This window comes from Pristis pectinata, chromosome 31 (assembly GCF_009764475.1).
Source record: "Pristis pectinata isolate sPriPec2 chromosome 31, sPriPec2.1.pri, whole genome shotgun sequence".
Classification (NCBI taxonomy): Eukaryota; Metazoa; Chordata; class Chondrichthyes; order Rhinopristiformes; family Pristidae; genus Pristis; species Pristis pectinata.
The window spans coordinates 1,919,080-1,934,277 of record NC_067435.1 but is presented as its reverse complement, the minus strand read 5'-3'; the positions used below and the strand labels follow the sequence as shown (position 1 = coordinate 1,934,277).

Below are 15,198 nucleotides of genomic sequence, written 5' to 3'. Positions count from 1 at the left end.
TAGTTATAAAGTGCTTCACTGGCATACAGTGCTTTGTGAATGTTAAATGTGTCGTGACATGTGCCACAAAAAGACATCTTTCTTTTCAATCTGTGTCCTTCATTTGATTGCTTAGTGATCACTAGAATCTGCTTTCCTCTCACCTCTGATTAACTCTGATCTGAGAAAGATCTCTCTGCACAATACCTTCACTCACTTAAGTTGTCACTGGAGTGAATTTTAAATGCGATTAGTCTGATGAGGTTTAAAATGCGATGAAATATTTTTTCTCTTTGATGTTGGCAGTGATGTCTCGTGTGCTGTGGATTGTCTGAAATCTGTTGGCACTGAGTTCATTGAGCAAAAGGACACCTCAAAGCACTTCACAGCCATTGAAACATTTCCTAAGGTGTAGTCACTATTCGAATGAACTGTTTCAACCTGTGTGCTTTTGGTGATGTCTCTTTATCTGTTCAGAGGAGGTGGGTGGGGGTGAGCTTCTTCGGTTCACATTTATCACCCATCTCTGACCACCCCTGAACTGAGGGGTTTGCTAAACCGTTTCAGTGGGTACTTTAAGAGCTGACCGCATTGGTGTGGGTCAGGGGTCACACATTGGCTGGAGCGCGTAAGGACAGCAGATTTCCTTCCCTGAAGAAATCTGGCACTTGTTTCACAGCCTTGTAGTTTCATGGCAGACATTATTTGTCTGTTTTTTAGTTCCAGATTTAACTGAGTGTTAAGTGCTTCCTGGGGCCCAGTGACATTTGACCTTGCATCACCAGGTCATTACTTCAGGGATCCTGATCAGTGATCCAGTAACGTAACCCCCGGGGTCCAGACATGCAGTGACCCCTGTTGCTCATTGTACATCTGAGGCAGAGATATTTATTTACAATGAAAGGGATGTGAGGAGGTAGAATTGGGTCACAGATTGGCTGTGATGCCAGCTCCATCGCGGGTACAGCTCTCCCCACCATCTGGGGCATCTACAAGAGGCCATGTCTCAGGAAGGCGACATCCATCATCAGGGACCCCCACCATCCGGGCCGTGCCCTCTTCTCGATGCTGCCATCGGGCAGGAGGTACAGGAGCCTGAAGATGCACACCTCAAGGTTCAACAACAGCTTCTTCCCCACTGCCATCAGGTTTTTGAACCCACCTGGAAAACCCCAACACTACCTCGGACTATATTTCTTTTTTCTCCCTCAACTTGCACCAAAGACGTTATGTTTATTTTGTCGTGTAAGTTACGTATGATTTACTTTAGTTCAAGTTTATGTTAACTTATGTTTTTCATGTGTGTAACATACTGTGCTGCTGCTGGAAAAAGCTAATTTTCATGGCATTTATACCCTAGGTGTGTGTGCCCATGACAGTAAACTTGAACTTGACCTGACTGGATGGTGGAACAGGCTCGAGGGGCTGAACGGAGCTGAAGGTGGAAGCCAGAGAGTGGTAAACCATTCCAACGACACAAGACATTTGCAAAGCACCGACACACAATTTAATACAGTCAAGAACATCTTTTTTATTCAATCAGTTAAACAAGTGTTGCTCTATAAAATTGTTTTATTATGGAGAAAGAAATTGTAATTAAACATGCATTAGACCATAGATATAGGCGTGCACAGGGGTTTCTGGGAGAGCACACGTCTAGCAGTTTGCTCTATTAGGGAAATGTTGGTTATGAGGACAATTTGTTTAGAAGCCCCAATATCCTTTTTTTTTAATTTTTGTACTTTTGATGTCCTCTCTCTTCCCCTCCATGGGTATCCATGACCAATAGCCACTTGTAGGTAGGGAGGGTGGGTTGGCATACGTTGGATTCTCCTCTCCTCCCTGACTCTTGTGCCCACTCTCTTCCTCACTGACCCATCAGTGAATCCCATACATGGTGTCCACCCCACAACGTGAAGGGGGGTGGGGGGAAGGGGCAGGGACAGGGAGGCCAGTTGAAGCAAACACCAACACTAGGACCAGATTTGGGTGCAGAGCTGTTGATTGCATCCCATTCCTCTTGCTCCCTATCCCTCCAGCCATCCAGACATTCCCCCCTCCTCTGGCCCAGCAGCCCCTGTAGAACTGGCCCAGGTCTGGTCTAGCCTGACCACAGGCATGAGAGCATACCAGCCACAGAACCCGCCTAACGTCTGACGCTGGGTCTGGGGATGTCTCGAGCACTGTGCTCTGGGAGGGGCGGTCTGCATTCTGCACTCTAGGTCACACAGCCCAGCTAAATGATCGCACCACCTGGAGGGAGATAGCAGTTTGCCGGCTGCTTGAACTCCCTGAGTGTGATGTGAGAAGTGTTCATTAAAAGGGAGGTCTGCCAGTTCACAGGCCCCTGGAGCTGTGTGAGGCAACCCTCAGTGGAGTGGGCTCCCTGCCACATCTGTGGTAACTAGGCACAGAAGGCTCGGTGGGAGCGAAGTCCCCGTAGATGCCAACGTGATCTGCCCGTGGCAGAAACCCTCCAACAACCAAACTGAGAGGTGGTCACATTTAACCCCCAGTTGCTCTCCTTGGCCTCCTGCTCCCTCCAACCTAACCCCTGGTCTCCCAACTCCCACTGTAAATCCAGGGCTAACCACTCCATGGGTGAGGCACACTGGGCTGGCTACAGTAGCTGGCATGCTTGCCCCTGGCTGCACTGTCTGGAAGCCTCAGCTGAAGGTGCTAACCCTTTTGCCACAAAACAACCCCTCCCCACATCCCCACTCACAACCCTCCAAACACAACTCCCCCTCAACACAGACAGTCAGCCTCTGAACACCACACTCACTGTGAAGCCAACCAAAGGCATTGTGTTTATTCTGGTCTGTAACTAACACCAAGGTGCTGAAATCCTCCAATAATTGCATAGTCGTAGTTCAGATTAAGGCTTAATTACAGGAATAGATTCAACTTCAACTAACGTTCTAGACTCTCTCCCCCTTTTAAGTCTCACCTGCCACACTCTTCGAGGATTTAGAATACTTCAAATAAAAACACCTCATTGGTTGTTAGCAATGAGTAGGTGTGGGAGCAGTAGCCGAGCCTTGTCTCCATCCCAACCCTGTTTCATTGACTTTGTATCAAAAGGGGAGAGCTGCCAATCCTCTTGCGCCTGTTTAGCCCCACTGATCAAAGACAATTTTCTGTCCCAATCCAGGCACCTTTCGGATCATAATATTCACAAACAACCCCTGCTCAATATGATTTTGAATGTGTGACTTGGAAGACATGCCTGTTTATTCCTCCAAGACCTAATCCTTTCACTGTGCCATTACACCCTCCATGTTGCTGTGTGGAGTGAAAGATTCTCACACACTTCATGACCCCAGGACAATCAAAAATGTGTATCAGCCAGTCATTGCTGTAATACAGGGAACGAAACAGTCAACTTATGCACAGTAAGCTCCTACAAACAGCAAGGGGATTGATTGTGGATAAATATTGGCCAGGATACCAGGGAGAACTCCCTTGCTTTTTTTGGAAGGAATGTTTTACAGTTATCTGTGAGGGCAAATGGGGCTTCAGTTTAACATCTCGTCTAGAAGCCAGTGCCTCTGACAGTGTTGCCCTCCCTCAGTACTGCACCGGGGTGTCGACCTAGATTTTTATGCTCAAGTCTGGGCAGTGAGAATTGAACCCACAACGTTATGATAAAAGTGGCAGTGATCCCAGCTTAGCCAAAGCTGGCATAAGAGTCTTTTATACATTTGGGAAAGATGGAAGGGGTAGGAAATTGAGTTCCCAACTTTGGCCTTGTGGATAGGGGTTTGATTCACAAGGAAAAGTGAAGCCCAGAAGGTTTCTCTCTCATTCTCCTGGCGAGGATGTAAAGGAGGTGGGATATCCACCAGGGTTGGAGCATGGAGTGGGAGACCGTGACGTTGGGGAAAGGACTTAAGAAGTGAAGCCATACCCACAAGAGGCAACCATCTGATACCTTGAGTGGATGGGATGAAACTTCTCCTCACTTAATGCCACAGTGAAATGATTAAGCAGGCCCCGTCTCCAACTCCCAATTCAAGAAGCACCCTGCGTTGCCAACCAGATGCCTAATGCCTCACCCAACAATCCTCAGTATCTGTAGCTGGGGTGGGAATGGGAGGAGGCAGTGGGGGGAGCTCGATGGGGGCCTCGTACCCCTTTTACACAATCAAATCAAGCAGCAGAGATGCACTATCCTCTGCCTGACACCTCCCACCCTCTTTCATCCTTAAGCACGCCAATAAACATGGTAGTAAGGACTAGTTTTTCCCTTGCTCGGATTTTTTTTCTCTTAAAACATTTTTTTTGAACATTACAATTTTTTTAAAATTATGTAGCTGTTTGATGGATAAGCTGAAGAGATCGGCATGGATACCATGTGAGGTTAAGACAATGAGATAACATATGATTACTGCATTCTGTCACATCACAGAAACCCATAGATTAACATATATGATACTGAACTCCATTGCCATGGAAAGCGATTAAACAGGGAACACCAAACTTCATTAGTACTACACTGTATATCTCAGCCTAGAGAGAGAGACATGTTCCAAAAGGAATAATAAAAGATAAACAATAGTGAATTTCTTTTTTTCCTACAGTGAGAGTCCATAACAATTAATTGTTTCATTACCTATATACTGTAATCATAGAATTGAATGTACTTTATATCGTAAAAAGCACCATTTTATTTATAATTATCTGTTTTTTTTAATTCTCTCCTTCAGCCCTCCCCAAGGGGTACAGATTCATTCATAATAAAAAAATAAAAACACAAAAGAAAATAAGGAGAATTACATTAGCTCCCCACACTTATAAAGGCTGGGAAAGAATCGCTCCTTTTCTGTTTAGAGTCCCAAGGAGCAAGGACTTTTAAAAAAAAGGCAGACCTTTTTAAAAAAAAATAGAAAAAAAATTTCTCTTTTTTTCAACAATCTCTAACATACAAACTATCCAATGCATTGCACTTGGTTTCAATCGAGAACTGTTATTTTTTTTCCCTTTGACAAAATACTTGTCAAATCTCCGTCACAAATAAAAAGCAGGCTGGCCTTCATAAGTTTTCCTTTTTAGATTGCTTTTTTTTAAATTTAACAAAAAAAAGGTTTTGCGCAATCACCCTAGTGCTGAAGCAGTGGGTTTGTTGTTTACTGAATGAAATGGAGGTGTACAGATGGAACCAGATGGGAAACCAATGGACAGCCAATGTTATCCCAGAACTGACATAATTTGAGGGCACTTTTCCTTATAAACTGAAATCATCTCTATTGATACATTCGAGGCAGTACACCCTAGTTCACTGAAATCACTTCTAATGTGATGTTTGAGGGTACATTCTCTGACTGAAGGCAAATCTCATTTGGGTACCAATATATGCCTTGCAGAGAAGAATCCCCATAGAATATGGTGCTATTGGAACCCATTGCATCCAATCATCCTGGGATAACGGCTTTTCTACGGTTTTGTGTGGATGCCTACTGAACAGATTATCATGTAATGTAGGTTTCTCCAGTAGGTTTCCTACCTAGTTTACACATCATTCCCTCTTTGTGTATCTACTGAGTCAAGAACAGTTTTCTGTCACCAGGCATTGTTCCTCTTTAAGCAGCTGGTTTTTTTTCTGTTTTTTTCAATTTTTTTTTGTGTGTGAGAGATTGCTATGGTGAAAGTGGCTAATATAGTGTGAGGCAAAGACTGTAATAACCACTGAGAAATGTATAGATGTTCCAGCATTGTGCACTCAACCAATCAACCCTCAGGGTAGTCTTGGAAGTTGTCTACCTCACCCAAGACATCTCCAGTTCGCAGCTGGGAAAAAATTAATGGGGGCCTTTAGACAAATGGTGATTTTTTTTGGAAGATTTTTATGTGGATGGGTTCAATAAACAAGGCTCTTTGATTGACAACCATTCATCCACTGAGGCAAGAAAGAGTCTGTCCCAGTTGGTGAAAGGTGGACATGTAGGTGGACAAATTCCAGGTGTGGGGAAGCAGGATGCTCCGGGAAAGAGTCCAGCCATCTGGAATTTCCTGGCTATTCAGACAAAGCATTGCTTGCCTGAAAGATCGTGAAACACTGAGCCTCAAAAAGCAGCCACGGCCATACCTATTTCCTTCCTAAAACACCAGCCTCAGAGGTTGAGTGAAACCTCCTGGGACAAATAGGAAGAGGCCAAAGTCTTTCTGCAGGAAACTGGGAGACCAGTGACCCTCCCAGCACCCAGTTTCAGCATGAAGGTGGTTCCACGTCAGCCACGCTCTGTGTCAGAGCTAGCAGGAGCGGAAGGGAAACCCCAGAAATTAAAACAAGGGTGACTGCACTTCAAGAGGTCTTCATGTGGTGCAAGGTGTTTTGGGACGTCCCAAAAGGCAAGTGAAAGTTCTGCATAATCATAATGAAAAGAAATAATGGGATTTATTAGCAATCTCACTTATGGCCTCTCTTCCCACCTCTGGGTGACTGGACATGAGTTGTCGGTTTGGACATAAAACCGTTTATTGAAAAAAATAAGCTGAAAAGCATCCTCAAAATTTTCCCCTCAAGGGCAGCAATATGATTGGATGACTGCTCCCTGTCAACCTGACCCTGGACAATTATGGTTTAAACAGGAAATACACAAGTTTCTCAGGGCAGAGGTCTTCTCACTGCCAGTGAGCCAGAGCCCCCAGCCAATTGTCACAGGTCAACCATGAAAGTCCCTGTGAAACATTCCAATCCAACCCCCTCTGGCACCTCATTTAATTTGTGTTCCCCTTGTAGGTTGCCAAAGCTTTACACTAATAACCGGGCATACAATATTAACTCATTAGTCTTCAGGGCATTTTTCAGGGTATGATGGGGGGATGGAAACAATGAGGAGGCATTTGGTCACATGTGACAGAAGTCCATCTCACCCACTGCCATCTCCACTCCTACTCAATGGAGTGGACTCTTGCTTTGAGATTCCTTGTTGTCTGGACCACTTTAGCTGACTGAATGGAGAGGTAACTGTGGGGTGGTGTAGGCTGGCATCGTTGGCTAAACTTTGGCCAATTTGTCAGTCGGCATTACAGTCTTTTATCTGAGTTGCATGGAGAGACATTATCCCTTTTGTCCGTCTTTGCACATAGTATCCCAAAGGTTTCACAAACTTAAGTAAGCACAACATCCGATCTGCAATCGCTTCGAAGCTTCCCTGGCAAGGGGGTGAGAGCTACTATTAGCTAGGAGTGAGAGTGGACATTTAATTGGATGGGGAAGATTCTCCTTTCCCAGAGCAGAACTTGGCAGTTGGGAGGCTGGAGGAGTGTCCAGGGGCAGGGAGGGAGTGTGGAGGGGCTCTTCAATGGTCAGACAGCCTGATGGGTTTTGCTGCTTCCATGTTGCAGTAGGGAAAAGAGACAAGGCTTTGCCAGTCACTGCAACCCATTCCCAACCCAGCTCCTCAGCAGTCTTGGAACGTGGTGGGAGGGGGAGGGGGGGAGCGGGGAAATCTGGACGTGGCAATCCCAAGGGGGAATGAGAACTGCAGGAGCCGAGATCGACCTCTGTTTCTCCACTCCTCTCTGCCCAATTCTAACAGGGACCTTCTGTTCATCCGTCCTGTGGACTCTTCAAGGGGGGGCGGTGGGGGGTGATGTGCTGTCAGCTGGTGGACGAGCTGAGGACCGTCTGACGGCAGGGCGGGAGTGGGTTAGTGATAATGCCCACACCTCTTGGAAGGAGGAAATGACTGGATCGCACTAGGCTGCAGTATTTCTCTCAATTCTTCTCAAGGCCACCTGAGCTCGCAGCCAATCTGGGCAGGAGGCACAGATCCAGGGGTAGGGAGTGGGTTGATGGGGGCAGTCACTGGACTGTGGGCCAAAGGGATTCTGAAAGTGTCACCAAACCTCGCAAGAAGTAGACTGAGCGTCCCACACTGCAGCCTAGCGACCTTGCAGAGAGCTCATGGCCAGCTCACAGGTCAGAGCCCAAGACATTGCCTTCCTTTCCCTGCTGCCCTCACCATCAGTTAGGAGCAAAAAGGTATGAGGGAAGGAGGGAGGGAGTGGACGGGGGCACTGAGGGGTGGGAGCCCTTGTCAAATCACATGGTTTTCCTACCGGCACTTTAAAGGTAGGAGCCGGCCTGAGGAAAGAACAGAAAGAAAACAAAAGGGGACACTGTCTCTTTAATTGTTGAGGGTGAGCTTTTGCACTGCTGTGCTTAATATGAACCAGAATAACGGCCGCTTGGCCTGAAACAGGTAGCCTCTGCGTTTGTTAAATCTGCAAGAATTTTAACCAGATTTTTTTTTCTTTTTTTTTAAGCGATAAACCAGAAAGCAAAGCCAAAACTATCACTACCCAGAATGCAAGCAGGAAAAAATCCCTAACAGTGATGATTCTTGTGTCTTTACAAAGCCTATCTAGTTCAGATGCAGTGTTATATCTAGAAATGCTTTTGTTTCTCTTTTTTGAACTTGAGAGATGCTCATCTCACTAACTGACCTGTACCATTTCCATCCATTTCCATCTCCTTGGCATCAACGCCAAGTACATTGTCCCAGCTTCCTGATCCCAAGCCCCGAACAAAAAGCTCAAAGCCGCTTGCAACACTGAATTAGACTGTGGTTACTGTGGAGTTACCGTGTCTGGTTACTGAGTTGTTGGGTCACTCAATGACTGTCAGTAACACTGATTCCACTCACATGGTTAGGATTAGATAAATTTGAGGTCAGGATATCAGAATTAGGGCATACCTAAGGAACACTCCTGTGCTGAGATTCCTTTCGTTGTGTTTGCTGTTTGTGAACTATCTCCTACTTTGTTACCATAGTAACCTGACGAATAACTGTGAGTGAACTGGCCCAGCAAACACACTGGTTGTATTTTCTCAAGCAGGTTCAATCTCGCGGCAACTTTAATTAGCTGATGTCATTTGGAGAGGGAACTGTAAACTGGAATTATCGGTCCCCGGTGATTTCATCGACCCATAACTCTCAGCAAGACATCCCTATAAGACCTGATCGAAGTTTATAAGACTATGAGAGGCATAGATAGGGTAGACATTCAGAATCTTTTCCCCAGAATAGAAATGTCAAATACTAGAGGGCATAGCTTTAAGGTGAGAGGGGGAAAGTTTATAGGAGATGTGCGGGGCAATTATTTACACAGAGTGGTGGGTGCCTGGAACGCTGCCAGGGGTGGTGGTGGAGGCAGATATGATAGTGGTATTTAAGGTGAAGGGAGTGGAGGGATGTGGATCATGTACGGGCAGAAGATAGTTAGTTTAATTCGGCATCATGTTCAGCACAGACATGGTGGGCCGAAGGGCCTGTTTCTGTGCTGTATTCTATACAGGCTCTATGTGGAACCACAAAGTCATCCGTGTGAGTGAGGAAGGACTGTCTGTATTATAGTCAGGTGGTCACAGGGGACAATAATGTCACCATTGGGTCTCTAACCTCCCTTTAACTTTTCTGGACAGGTTGTGATTCATTCTGATAAGAGTGAACCAATCAGAGCCACCCCAGCAAATTGAGCGTCCAAACTCTTTCTCGGTTGACCAAGTTTGAGCCCAGTTACTGTCCTGCATCCGATGACCAGCCCAAGTCATGGAATGGTATTCAAGGAGCTCATTCAGCCCATCGGACCCATGCCTGTTCTTTGGCAGAGCCCTCCAAGTGGGTGCTCAGCTCGGCATACTTTTCTCCCTCAAGATTTTATCCATTTCCTTCTCAGATCTCTCTCCTCCATCCTTCCGAGCAGAGCTTCCAGGTCACAGCAACCCTGTGTGGAATAACGGTGAAAAAGAGTGGGGGAGAGCAGGGATGGGGGTTTGGCAGGGAGGGGGAGGGAGGGACTTGGAAGGAAGAGTGGGCTGCGAGTACAATGTGGGGATTGAAGGGATGATGTGAGAGCAAGTGGGTGGAAGGAGTGGAGGCATGGGAAGGGGCGAGGGGAGAGGCGTGGGGGTGCAAGGAATGAAGAGTGTGCCAGCTACGTAGGGTGGGATTATAAGGGAATGGAAGGAGGGCAGAGTTGGAGCAGTCTCTGGGAGGAGAGAGAAGGTGTGTGGGGGTGGGGGAGGATGGATGTGCCTGGAGTGGGTGCAGGAACGGGTTGGAGCACAGAGGGGCGGTGGGGGGGGGGGGGGGCAGGCTGGGGAGGGCAGGGTAAGACCCTGCGAATAATGAATGCAAACAAGTCTGTGGTGGAATCCCGTGTTACATCACTATGACCTTCGACCAATTACAATTCAGTGTGCAAATGAACCAACTACGTAACGTCGTTAGTGAATGAACTAACGCATTGGGAGCACTGCCCAGTATTGGTGAAGAGCCTCACCAAAGCATACGGCTGACATCTCCCCCACTCCCTCTGTTCCATGCACCCCTGCCTCCCCATTTTCTGCCAGATAGTTCAGTTCTGCCATCTGGATCCAGATCAGAAGGGTGTGGGAATGGGCTGAGATGTCTCCAACCTCTGGATTGTGGACTATGCCAAGCTATGATGGCACAAGAGCTGTGTTGATGAGCATCTCTCCTTTCACATATTGTAATGTGTACAGTTACCCAGTAATTGTGGACTTGCTGATTAGGCTTTACATTTGGTGGAAGTATCATTTACACCTTAAGGACAAGAAAGTCATTGGACAATGCTGAAACGATCACCTATCTGTGTGTTCAGTTGGATCCCATCCTGTGGCCCGTCTCCATGTAACATGTTAATTGTTCTCCAACCTATTCGTTCTTCATGCACTCACCCCCCCCCCCTAACATTTTAGCCATCTAGCCCTGCCCCCACCTCAGTACAGGCAGACGCCCAAAGGTAGGGGGAGGGCTGCTGGACTCTGCAGTGGTGGCAAGGGCAATGTTGGCACTCGGTCAACGAGTGGAGCCCTCGCTGTAGCTAACGAGGCACAAAGTGGACTTGGGCGGTCTGGCCCGGTCGCAAGCATCCGACTTTGGAGAGGCAGCGGTCACAACACAGCGGGCGTTGAGATCGAGACCTCAGGCCAGTGATGGAAACAGTGGGAGGGGGTATCTCGGAGGACCAGACATCAGCGTGAGGTCAGAGGCTGCTGGTTCTCTCTCACCCCTCCACAGCACAGTGTGGGGAAAACAATATCCAGATCACTTTCATTAATGGCCAAGACTGTCCGATGTAGAATAGGGTTTGAGAGGCTGTAGCACATTTTGGTGGGGTAAGTGAGGGTGGAATAACTAGTTGGGTTTATTCTTCTATAGTTTATATATATTTATAAATATTTGAATACATTTATGCAGCCTTTAATGCATTTTACGTGTAGTCAACAAGAGGCACTTAAAAAGATAATATCGCATTTGCATTGTAGGTTGTAGTGTTATTTCTTTAAAAAAAAGGTTAATTCTGGGTTTGATCATGTACCATCTTTCTGGTGCACTATAAGTCCATTGTAACCTTCACTCTTTGCTCTTAATACTGGTTAAACAGGTTAAAATCACAGTCCTTATTAAATGCAAACAAGTGATGCTCCCACCAAACTCAAAGCCACATTACACTGCAAAATGTGTGATGGCGTTAGATGCCAATCTGAGTGGACAAATTGATTCCTATGGCTGGAGATATCATTCTGAACTGTTTTTTTTTCTCTTCCTTGAACGTGTGAGTTGTCCCAGACGGTTGGTGGTTTTGTTTACAGTTCCCAGTGTTCAGCGATGATAGAATATCCCTCCCGCCCTCTCTCTCTCTCTCTCTCTCTCTCTCTCTCTCCCTCTCTCTCTCTCTCTCTCTCTCTCTCTCTCTCTCTGCCAATTTTACTTGTGTCAAGGAAGGTATCAGGTGGTCTTGTCGCTGGCCAATGGGAAAAGACTTGAACCTATCAGAGGAACCAAGACTGTGGAGACAAGGAAAACAAGACACAGGTCATTAATAGGATAAAACACAGACTTGGTGCATGGCAATTTATCCAACGAGAACTCTTCTGAATTCCTTAAGACTTTCTTTCCTTGACTTTTTGGGCACATTGTAGTGATCTCTGTCAATGCTAGAACTTTACCACTTGCCATTCCAGGGACTCAGATAGAAATCTCCCAGATCAGGTACACCACAGATAAGATGCTACATCAAGTTCCCTCTGCAATGTCCTTGAACTCAAAAGCTTGCCCATTGTTGAAGAGTGGAACATTACCTGATCTCCTAACCATTCTGTGCCATTTCTGGATAAAAATGGAACCTTCAAAATAATATTTGGACTCCGAATCTGAACTGGATGTTGACTGTCATTTCACAAGCACAGGGAGACACACAAAACACATGTTGATGCTTGTTGTAAAGTTTCATCTGATTCATTGGGGAGGGAGTATGCCATCCTTACCTGGTTTGGTCAATAGGGTCACAGAGTCACAGAAACGCCTTTCAGCCCATCGAACCTGCACCAACCATCAACCACCCATTTACACCAATCCCATCTTATTCTCCCCACACTCCCATCAACTCCCCCCCAGATTCTACCCCTCACCCACACACTGGGGGCAATTCACAGTGGCTAATTAACCCACCGACCTGCACGTCTTTGGGATGTGGGAGGGAACTAGAGCACCCGGGGAAACCCACGCAGTCACAGGGAGAACGTGCAAACTCCACACAGACAGCACCCGAGGTCAGGATTGAACCCGGGTTGCTGACCCCGTGAGCCAGCAGCTCCACCACCGTGCCCTTTATGTGACACAGTCTCTTTTCTTCTCTTCACTATCTTGTACATATAATTTATGCCTAAGTTACGTTCTGTGTTGTCTGTGCTGCTGCTGCAAGTTTTTCACTGTACCCGTACCTCACCGTACTTGTGCACATGACAATAAACCCGACTTGACTCCAGACTCTCGTCAATGTGGTTAGTTTGGGAAAGGCCCAGCAAAGATATTTATCATAAATGTTACGATAAAATGGAAAATAAGGATTCCAACAGCAATGTCGGGTGCCTACACCAGAGGGATTGCAGTGGATCAGGAGGTAGCCTCTGTGTCACCTTCTGGGGGGGCAATTAGAATGGCCATTAAACACTGGCTCTGTTATGGGACCCCAGAAATAAAAGAAAAATATAGCCTTTGGAATAGCTTAAGAGTAAATTAGCAGAGAACATAAAAAGGCTTCATTGATAGGTGAAGAGAAAAAAAATCATTGAAGACAAATGTAGCTCCCATACAGTCAGAATCAGAGGGATTTATAACAGGAAGACAGAAATGTCAGACCAATTAACTTCATACTTTGGTTCTTTTTCACTTTGGATCTGGTGAGAGGGAGGAACTAAACGAAATCAGTATTAGTAGGGAGATGATGTTCGGGAAATTGAAAAGACTAAAGGTCAATAAATCCCCAAGTATCGATAGTCTGCATCCCAGGGTACTGAAGGAATCCCAGTAAAGTGGATGCATTGGTGGCCATCTTACAACATTATTTAGACTCTGGAACCGTTCCAACAGATTGGAGAGTAGCTAATGACACATGAATGATAGAAAAATAGGGGGCTATGTGGGAGGGAAGGGTTAGATAGATCTTAGAGCAGGATAAAATGTCAGCACAACATTGTGGGCCGAAAGGCCTGTACTGTGCTGGAATGTTCTATGTTCTATGTTCTAATGTAGCCCCAGTATCTGAAAAAGGAGGTGGAGACAAAGCAGGGAACTATAGACCACTCGGCCTGACATCAGTGATGGGGAAAATGCAAGAGTCCATTGTCAAACATCTCATAGCAGAGCACCTGTGACAGGATGGGACAAAGTCAACAGGGATCCGTGAAAGTGAAATCATGCTTGACAAATCTGCCGGAACTTTTTGAGGATGCAGCTGGCAGAATAGATGAAGGAGAACCAATTGATGTGGTGTATTTGGACTTGCAGAACGCTTTTGTTCGGAGATTAGCAGAATTAACACGCATGGGATTGGGGGTAAGGTGCTGATGTGGATGGTTGACAAGAGGCAAAGAGTAGGAATAAGCGGGTCTTTTTCCAAGTGACAGGCAGTGTCTAGTGGAGTAACAAGAATCAGGGTTATCTGATGCAATGTGCCTGTGATGCTGCTGCAGTCAGTTTTTCATTGCTCCTGTGCACACACGGATGCGCATATGGCAATCAACTCAACTTTGACTTTGGGGCCCCAGCCATTCACGGTGGTATATTATTGATGGGACTGTGAGAATTAAATGCAATTTCTCCAGGTTTGCAGATGACACAAAGCTGGGTGGGCTGTGAGAAGCACGTAGAGAGGCTCCAGTGTGAATTGGACAGGTCGGGGGAGTGTGCAAAGACATGGCAGATTCAGTGCAATATGGTAAATATAAGGTTATCCACCTTGGTTGCAATAACAGGACAGCAGAGTATTAACAGATTGGTGATGGATTGGGAAAGGGGCAAATGAATGAGACTGGGGTGACCCTGTGCACCCAGCGGACTGGACCAGCAGGCACTGAAGAAGGCAGATGGTGTGCTGGGCTTTATGGTGAGAGATTCGAGCATAGGAGAAGGGATATCTAGATGCAGATACACATTGGTGAGACCACACCTTGGGTATTGTGTGCAGTTCCAGTCTCCCTACCTGAGGAAGGATGTTCTTACAGTGGAGGAAGCTCAGCAAAGGTTCACGAGAATGGTCCCTGAGATGGCAGGATTGATGAATGAGGAGACATTGGATCAGTTATGTCCACTGGAGTTTAGAAGGTTGAGAAGGAAACTCATAGTAACCCATAAAATTCTACCAGGAGTGGACAAATTAGGCACAGGAAGGATGCTCCTGGTGGCTGGGGAGTCCAGGTTCAGGGGTCATGGTGTAAGGATGGGGGGGGTTAGCCAGTTCAGACTGAGCTGAGGAGAAACTTCTTCTCCCACAGAGAGGTGAGCCTGTGGAGTTCTCTCCCACAAAAACCAGTTGAAGCCCAGTCATTAACTATATTCAGGGAAACGGTAGGGCTGGAGGAAGCAAGAGATATGGGGAGAAGTGGGAAGAGGCCACTGAATTTGGACGATCATTCAGAGGTCTGTGGAGGCTAGATTATTGCAAGGTATTTGAAGGAGATAGATAATCCTTTGAAAAATTGGGTAATTGAGGGTTTGGGGGGACTGAGTAAGAGAAGGGCACGTTGAGTTGTGGGACAAGCTTGAGGCACCAAGTGGTTTACTCCTGCTGCAATTTCCCTTTGTGCATTTTTGTGTTTTCAACTTTGTGTCCCTAAATTATCACACAGAGAGTTCCACATCTTGAGGTATCTCTTTCAGAGGGGATGGTCCTTCAGCAGAA

General features: G+C 46.4%; 1 protein-coding gene across 1 annotated transcript in view; it reads right to left on the bottom strand.

Moving 5' to 3' along the window:
- Nucleotides 1-1,485: 1,485 nt before the first annotated feature.
- Nucleotides 1,486-15,198, bottom strand: part of nfixb (nuclear factor I/Xb) — a 382,198-nt gene continuing 368,485 nt past the window's right edge. The window contains 1 exon segment of the mRNA XM_052042052.1: nucleotides 1,486-11,803. Within this exon segment, the coding sequence (XP_051898012.1) occupies nucleotides 11,789-11,803 (15 nt within the window). The 3' untranslated portion in view covers nucleotides 1,486-11,788.